Source organism: Trichoplusia ni, unplaced genomic scaffold, assembly GCF_003590095.1.
Source record: "Trichoplusia ni isolate ovarian cell line Hi5 unplaced genomic scaffold, tn1 tig00002509, whole genome shotgun sequence".
NCBI classification, from domain to species: domain Eukaryota; kingdom Metazoa; phylum Arthropoda; class Insecta; order Lepidoptera; family Noctuidae; genus Trichoplusia; species Trichoplusia ni.
In genome coordinates, this window is record NW_020800287.1 from 9,308 (window position 1) to 18,795 (window position 9,488).

The window sequence follows — 9,488 nt, forward strand, 5'->3', positions numbered from 1 at the left end:
TACGCAGTATGAGCTCACTGTGTCTTGATGTCTTGCAGCGCTGCTCTTGGGTTTGGCCTTGAGTTTATTTATTATTGGATCCCAAGTAGGTGATATCTTCCAGCCATCTTCTCTATTGAAATTAGGGTGTTTTTTAATCTCAATAGCCTCGCGAAACATCCTAGGTAGGAATTTGGATTCTTTAGCGAGGATCTGTGGTTGGTCAAATCTAATATAATGGCTGGAACCTTCAGCATGTTCGGCGACTGCAGACTTCGTTGAGCGGCGGTGTTTGACGTCAGCTATGTGTTCTTTAACGCGGGTCCCTATGCTTCGTTTGGTTTGACCGATGTAAGAGAGGCCGCAGTCACAATCTAGTTTGTATACTCCTGCATCTTGTAGAGGTGCAGAAGTATAGATGCAGGAGTATACAAACTAGATTGTGACTGCGGCCTCTCTTACATCGGTCAAACCAAACGAAGCATAGGGACCCGCGTTAAAGAACACATAGCTGACGTCAAACACCGCCGCTCAACGAAGTCTGCAGTCGCCGAACATGCTGAAGGTTCCAGCCATTATATTAGATTTGACCAACCACAGATCCTCGCTAAAGAATCCAAATTCCTACCTAGGATGTTTCGCGAGGCTATTGAGATTAAAAAACACCCTAATTTCAATAGAGAAGATGGCTGGAAGATATCACCTACTTGGGATCCAATAATAAATAAACTCAAGGCCAAACCCAAGAGCAGCGCTGCAAGACATCAAGACACAGTGAGCTCATACTGCGTAGGTCGGACCACAAATAATTAATTAAAATATGAAGGTAGAACGAGCAACATCTTCTGTCAAGACGAACACCATCTCAGTCTGCCCGTGACCATGATACCTGCAAAGGTTTCGAAACGTCGGGAACAAAAATCTAAAATTAAAACCGCGATAAAATCCGTAAAAGTAGTTTCATTTCAATGTGAACTTATTGGTCGATACCAAAGCTTTTTTGTGTAGTGACTTAAATTGTTAAGAGGAACTGAGCTCTGCGGTGTATCCCGGATTCTACGTTTCGATAAGGTATGCCAAGTCTCAATATTCGTGAGCAAATTAAGTGACTCAAACTCATTGCAGTGTTCAGTTGTTGCGGTTTACGTTACAATATTTTCGAACACAATACATGAAACATAAATTATTTCAATTGAAATGTAATGAAAATAAATAAATTTAAACCGACTTCAAAAAACCAGCTTAAACTATTAATTCAACGTCTATTTCAACGTCGTTCTATTCTATTGAAGTCATACCTATTTCGTAACATTTGGATATTTAGTAACATGCGACTTTACGACAATTACCTCAAATTCAATTTAGTGCTAGTTCAATATCTAAATCAAATTTATTGGAACGAAAGCATTTGTTATGTGCCTTATCTTAAGACCATTCGATTCGAGATGAATCATCGAAACCAATTGAGTGTCGTTTCCCGTCTTATAATCCAGATTTACGATACTCGGTGTTTGAGTAATAACAGGGGACTTTAAGCTGGATAAGATAAATATTGAGATTGAGATGTGAATTGGATTTTACAGTATGTTATGGTCGCTTAGGACTAAAATAGCTAGATCGCACCACGCATGTGCTGCTTTTAAGTCAGTGCAATGACAAAGAGACTTTTATGGTGTTATTTGTACTTAATATGACGGTGAAGAAACCTGAAGGGTTTGCTTACTCTTGGATGCGAAACAGTGCGCTTCGAAGCTGTCTTTCTTTTGACTGCACGGATAGCTGAGTGGTTGAGGTCACCAAGCCGAACCCACTATGCGCGTCGTGTCGCGGGTTCGACCCCGCGTAGACCAGCATTTGTGTGACCCACAAATGCTTGCTCTGAGTCTGGGTATCATTGTGCATGTGATTTGTATGTTTGTAAACACCCCGCGACACAAGGAATTAAATTCCTTACTGCGGGAGTCGTTTTTTTATAGTTTCTTTACCAATTGCAATAATATTACTTTCAAAAGAGGTAGCGGTGGACGCATTCGTTCTTGCACTGCTACCATATTGGTTCAGATTCATAGGACAACACTCAAATTTTTAATAATATTGCAAGAAAATATTGATGAACACAGGTCCCTTCTTCACACAATTTCTGCACAGTGTAAGGAAATTCTGGACAGACAGATATCATAATAAAATGGTACTCACTTAGTACGCTGTGCGATGATGTGTCTCCGAGGGGTTGGCTGCCTGATAAGATAGGGAAGCTACCGGCAAGGCTGTCTCCTTCACTTAGGGGGTCAGGCAGAGTGCGCTCACTTTGAGACTTCGACATACTGGACCCGCTCCCAGCAGCTGTCAAAGACGACTGCAAACTAGTCGCACTGCCCTGAAGCTCCTCCTAAAATATCAAACAATTGACTGAAGAACTAGCGTCAGTAAATAAAACACATACAGAGGTACAGTACGTAGTACCAATAGTACTTTATATATCACCCTCATTGTACCCCTTTGATAAAAACAAATTGAAGGGCAGCGAAAGGTTGATATGAATGGTCCTGGCTCATCTGCCGACGAATCAAACGACTTTCACGTACGGCGCACCGATGTTGATGAGATTACAGTACGACAATAAAGGATTGAGGGGTATAATACCTGGCTCTTGTAAATAGAAGCGCGTTTCCAATGGCAATATTATGATGAGGTAAATTTTTTGTAACATTATGTGAGTATAGAAATATTATTACTGAGACCGCGGGTGGCTTGATTATCATTCCATTCATTGAGCGTTGCCAGTTTCGTTTTGGGTTTGCTTTTATATTTACTTAAAACTCCTTAGTTTTTAACCAACTCAAGTCATAAAACTTTCCAAAGTACATAGGGACATCTATACCTCTTAATCTATTTAAAATATGTAATTAATTAGAAACACAATTAAATATATGAAAAATAAAATGTTTGCGAAATAAATATCAGTACTCTATAAAAAAAAATGCCTAAAATTCTAAACAACTTTATTCAAAGTCAGTAAATTATACGACATAGGCATATTACTTAGATACTTCTTTGCTTCATATTTAAACAGTTCCCCTGTGGCAAATAAAAAATATTTACGATTGTGTTTCAATTAGGATTTCTATCCACTTACAAAAAGAAAATTTCGTCTAAAATTCTATCCTCAGTTAGATTTCTACCCACTACGTAAAAGATCACATTAAATTAGTAATGTACTTAATAAAGTGATTATGAATTGAAATGTGCATTAAATATTTATATAGGTAGATAAAAAAGTAGAAATTACTATGTCTATTTTGAATACATGTGAATGGATACGATAGACCAATATGAATACTACCCAACTCCTAGAAATACTCGTAGTTTTTTTTTTTTACCTTTTCGACAAGTCAAATTTCAACGAGCGCTAAAGCTAATTGTATTATTTGAATGATAAGTGAAAAACACGTCATTTGTCCGAAAAATATATCATTGCCACGAACCTCAAGTTTTCTATTCGTTTTATGTATATTTAATTGTGATGTCTCATCATCTAACGGCAATGTAAGGACAGTGTTTACTAATTGTCTTTGGTTCATTTAAAATTTGTCAGCACGGAAATGTTGAATAGGCACATATTTTGGGTGACGAGATATCAGGAAACATGTGCAAATGCAGCCGAAATATAGTTTACAAATGACAACTATGCAAACAAAATCGTTACAAATTTGGGATAGCGAGTAGCCGGTTTGTTATCATGGCAGCATGAAAAAGCGCTTCAACACTTTTTGTTTACAAACAGACCTCGTATTTACGCTAAACTGGTACTACAGCAGAGAAAATAGACAACAAGCAAAAACTTACTGTGTATCACAATCGTTAAAAGCTTTTGTTAACTATCCTTTTGTATGCTATCAAATCTTTCAACATTGTTCACCCACTTCTCAATTCTATTAATTGAGCTCAATTTTGTATGCATTTATATAATACTTGACAATGCAATTCAATGATGACATCAAACTGTGCTGATGCTGGAATTGGAAGGATTCCCATAGATTGGACTCGTATTGGACATCATATTACAATACTTTTAAACTTCAACAGTGTGACCACTAAAGCCGCTATACCTTTTACGTATTACTAAGTGTGGTAAAAATACTAGTGCATAGCACTACTAAAATTATTTTTTATCGTTGTACCAAATGACTTCAAGAAATCAATTCATAAGTTTCACTTCCTGAATAACTATCTATATTTGTCTTCGCTGAGGTGGTCACCTTAGCGTAGACAACAATAGTTTTGACATGTTCAATTCCATAATTAGTTCCTGTAACAGGGATTGAGTCGATACCTGAAACGGAGACAATGTAGAGCTTAAGTTTCAGGAAATATTGAAGTTTCGACCGATCGCTCTAGTGTCTGTTTCTAGAACTAATTGGAACCGAAATAACAGTGTATTATGAATTTACTAGCTGTCCCAGCAAACTTTGTTGCCAAGCAAATCTACGGAATAAAAAAAAATCTATGAAAAATATCAAATAAAAAGTATAAACAATCATTTTTGTATTGCTTTGCGCTAGTATTTTCAAAACGGGACCTATCCTTGATTAAACGCCTCTTAGGCCGATACGTTGGCATACACAACCGTTTATTCAAATGTCGCATTGTTTACATCGTTAGTTAGATTTGGGTATCTGGTTGTTATCAAGCGGCGTCACACATGACTCATGGCACCTAGCTATTAATATCAGTCGAGAAGGCTCCTGTCTTGCTTAAGCAGTCAGCGATATCGCTGGCAAACACTGCACTGACGTAAATCCACACTTAACAGCGGAGATTAAAAGATCTATGCGAGTAACAGTTTATAGCCTTCCATACTAACAGATGGAATTATATTTTGTGTCTTCCCTGGAGCAAAGATATTATGTATTTGAATTTAATGTGTGAATACTTATTTGACGCACTTCGGGTGTTTTGTAATTAACTGTTACAAACCATAATATGTAAATCTTTATTCGACATTGAGATTTTTAAATTTAGCGTCAAACCGCATTTTCTTCAAAATAAAGAACACTTATCTAATTTTGAGTTACTGATATTATCTGTCACCTACATATATCTATATTCGGCTAAGATGGATATAAAATCCCTGTGCCCGTTTTGTTCGTGATCCACTCGTTGGTTTATGGTCACGTAGGCTTATTTTGGGCATCCCTCTTTGCGCTCTCCGGAACTTCTCTGCAGACCTTTTGGTAGATGTTACAGTCTCGGCTTCTGGAATAAACACGGTCTGATCTTTTTTAATCTAGCCCACTGAGCCCCACGACTGGGCACAGGCCTCCCCAACACATTTCCATTCGCTATCCAAGGTCACATGGAACCAGCCCCAGCGGTCAGCGTTGCCTTTCTATGTTAACAATTTCCATTCTATATTGACACTTTTATCTGTAGTGGAACATCTGGCAAAAAATATTATTATCATGTTATACACCAACTAGGCAACTAAATCATGAGTAATTTACATAACAGTTGTACGACAGCGGGTAAAAAGTTAGAATTGTATTACTCCGCAGTACCTATATCTCTAAAGGTCCATAATTATTATATTTTGGGTATTCCTACCCCAGCAACCCGCACCTGTGCGGCCCGACCGCTGTGTTTGTATTCATCAAGACTCTTATTAAGATTTCACCCGCGAGTCACGACCCCCAGTTTAGCGTACAAATATAGAGTACCCCATTTTCATTTCCTTAAGGGGCTTACAACAAATTGGTTTTATTTATCGATTCAGTTTCTGATATTCAATTGATACTTTAATTGTTTTCGCATATTTATAAAAAACAACATTTAATGTTCTGGTTTACTTTGTTTCAAATTGATATGAAAAAAATTAACCTATATATTAACCCATTAACCAACCATTGATGGTTGACATTTATTTTTCCATCGCTATATTTTTAAAACCGTTTCTTTGAAAACCCAGAAGATTTTCAAGCGATCTTACATATACTAAACAGATGTGTATGTTACTTCAAAAGACCAATAAACTTGATTCCACTTTAAAGTAAAAATAGTATCGTCTCTTTAGTGTAGGTTCTATAAGAGCTGAATCTTGTTTAAAAGGTTTCCGCGAGCACAGCTAAAGGCTAATTTGTTAAAAGCACTGACGCAAAGGCTTGAGTTCTGAATGTACCAGCTCAAGATTAACAACGTCAATGTTACCCTTTTGATAAATATACACGTGCTTCTGCAAATACACGTGCAGGCAGATTGAAAAACAAAAGCATCACTGGCAAAAGAAGAGAAGAGCCTGTCACAAACTTGTTACCTTATTCTCATGCTAGTAGGGATGCGGATTTATTTTTACAGTATGACATATCTCACTCAAGACCCTCATTCTTCGAAACTACAATAGAGGTCTTACAACTATGTACTCTCAGCTTCAGCCTCAAAATTGCATACAGCACACAATACTACACCTACACAATAACTAACAACGTCTGCAAGAAAATCCGTGTTGTAAACAGATGCAAAGAAACATTCGCTATTCTTACTTTAAGATAACCTTTCTATTTTCTCCGAAAACACTGATGAAAAGAATGGATTTAAAACATGACATTGACCCAAAGTGATTTGATTTGATTTGAAGATTTCAAAATATGCCTAATATTTATTTATCGATCATGAGGTCTTTTTAGATTTTGACCGTTTTTGATGTAAAGATATCTTAAGAACTACACCTCATCCGGCGACGTTTATTTTAAGAAAATAATATAGCGGCTAATAATATAAATTCCATGTCATATTTTTTTTACTATTTTCCGTGTGCTCTACTTTAGGTACATAGATAATTGCTCTTGTGTTGTTATCAGCCAACTGATACCTCCTTACTTAATCTTTGGCACTCAAACATTTATTGTTACAGTTTGAGTACAAAATGTTAATAGAATACAAGTTTTCATAATAGTCATGCTTGCAAAGGTTACGGATAAGTTGTTGTTCATCCCAAGACCATTACCAAACATTGTACCTATTATGTATACTGTCCACCAATTTGTTTTTATTAACCAATACATTGATTATTACGGACAACAAAAAGACAGCTTGTAGATCTACTTGGGATGTAAAAGGACGGTTTAATGACCCTTTTCGTTTTAATATAAGACAATACTCACTTGATGTTTATGCAGCAGTTCCCCGTAATCACCATTACAGACGGTGTTCTCGTTTAACGACTGAAGAGACATAGACATGGACCCTCTCCGCTGAATGCTTTGGCTTCTACTAATTGACTGGCGTTTGAAATATTCTGTTGTATTTTTCAAGAAGCTATCCATTGTTTTTCTAAAGAATGATGATTTTCTCTCTAGTGGTGATTTCCCTATTGAATTCAGATCCAGTTCTGATTGTGACAATCCTTCCCGCCTCGTCAACATAGTTTGGTCTAGAGATAGTTTTCTATCACGAGGCTTCACATGTGGGACGTCGCTCGGGGGCAGCAAATCGATCTTCACATCTGGAATGTTGATTTGTTTATCTTCTTCAGTAATTGATTTGATATTTGATATGTTTTCTGTTTCCGGGACTGAGTCCTCTGCCGTTTTATCCATTGAACTATTTTTATCATTAGATTCGCATAATGTATCCTCATTTTGCTCATTATTTTCAGTTGCTGTTTCGGTTTTGTCGTCCGAATCATTTTCGTTTATTTCCATGCAATTACTGTTTAAGACAACATTTGGATTTGTTGCATTCGGGTGTTGTACGTTTTCACAGTTTGGTTCTTTCTCAAAAATATCTTCGTTGTCTATAAAATCCTTATTTTGCATAACTTTACTCCCTCTTGGTGCTTTTATTCTCATACTACTGTTCATTTTAACAGTTCGTAATATTTCTTTAATTTTCAAATTTTCTTGAATGCTTTTCACATCAGTCAACATGGGTGTTGGATCTTTACCGACGTACTTCATCGGTTTTTCCTTTTTGTTCTTTTGCCTAAATCTATCCATCTTGACTCACTACACAGATCTCACAAGTATCACTAAACCACACCAATACACTTTTCAGTTTTTTAAAACTATATCAAATCATTTTCTTGAAATGTTTATCAGTACGTAACCAGCGCAGTACGCTTCAACTGTACACACTGTTTAATCATGGTGATGGCCGTAGGTAACGATAACAATTTGTCGACGAAATCAAATCAGCTGCGGGACACCAACCAATGAACGTCGTTAACTTTGATTATAATTGAAGGTATTGTCCACAATAACGTAGATATTACTTAGAATAACAAACGTCGCAAAAAAAAAATCTACACCCTAGGTCCCCGTCCAGACTAATTGGCTGAGATAGAATCCGCGCGTTTTTCGCTGACCAGCCTGAAGTCGCTGCGTCTTTGCGTGAGTTCGGTGAGCCAGCAGTCCGCGCCTATTGGTGCACACCTTCATAATTTCGCTACTGACTAACTTCGGTCCTGCGCATTCTATCTTCAAGCGTCGCACGTCGTATCACGCAAGCGATATCTCGAGGCTGGTGATAATCTTGTGAACAAAATAATTTTGATAAAGTGTCGCATATCTATAACCCGTTTTTAGGGTTCCGTACCTCAAAAGGAAAAAACGGAACCCTTATAGGATCACTTTGTTGTCCGTCTGTCCGTCCGTCCGTCTGTCCGTCCGTCCGTCCGTCCGTCTGTCAAGACCCTTTTTCTCGGGAACGCGTGGAGGTATGAAGCTGAAATTTATATCAATTACTCAAGTCTACTGTCCCTTGAAGCTGTGAAAAAATCAAACTTCTAAGGCAACGCAATCAAAAGATACAGCCGTTTATGCCGCAAATTTTCGACACTTGCAAGGGAATCAAAACCTACAGGGTGCTTCCCGTGAACTCAGAATCTTGAAATTTGGTACGAAGCAACGTCTTATACCATAGATAAAGGAAAAATTACAAAAACCATAAATTTTTAGTTACATCACATAATATTTTTTTTTTAATAATTTTAAACTTACTACCTATTTCCTCATAAACGCGTAGAGGTATTAAATTGAAATTCATACCAAATACTCAGGTCTATAATACCTTTAAGCTGTAACAAAATCAAACTTCTATGTCAACGCAATCAAAAGAAACAGCAATTTAAGCTGCATATTTTGAAACGCGCGAGTACTCGCAAGGGAATCAAAACCTAAAGGGTACTTCCAGTCGACCTAGAATCTTGAAATTTGGCATGAAGCAACGTTTTACAATCGAGTCATATATATTTATATGACTCGATTGTCGTAATGAACGAACTTTGTAAACCTTGCAGGTTTGTACGGAACCCTCGGTGCGCGAGTCCGACTCGCACTTGGCCGGTTTTTTTTTTTTGTTTTTATCTTGAGTCAATATTGGACTAATATTAGGCAAGCAGACAGACTGCCGGACTAGTGTCGTAACGATCACATAGTTAATTTTATAACTCCATCGTAACTCCACTGTAGGACCTTATCTATGTGGAAATAGCAATATCTGTTTAATAAATGTTT

General features: G+C 37.2%; 1 protein-coding gene across 1 annotated transcript; it reads right to left on the bottom strand.

The window, feature by feature from the left end:
* Positions 1 to 2,095: 2,095 nt before the first annotated feature.
* On the bottom strand, positions 2,096 to 8,518 carry LOC113507553 (the record flags this gene model as incomplete). Its single annotated transcript, XM_026890409.1, has 2 exons — positions 7,137 to 8,518; positions 2,096 to 2,368 (listed from the first exon to the last, which is right to left on the bottom strand). Coding segments are annotated over exons 1-2 (1,107 nt in total), but the record flags the coding sequence as incomplete, so codon positions are not given.
* Between the last annotated feature and the right edge of the window lie 970 nt (positions 8,519 to 9,488).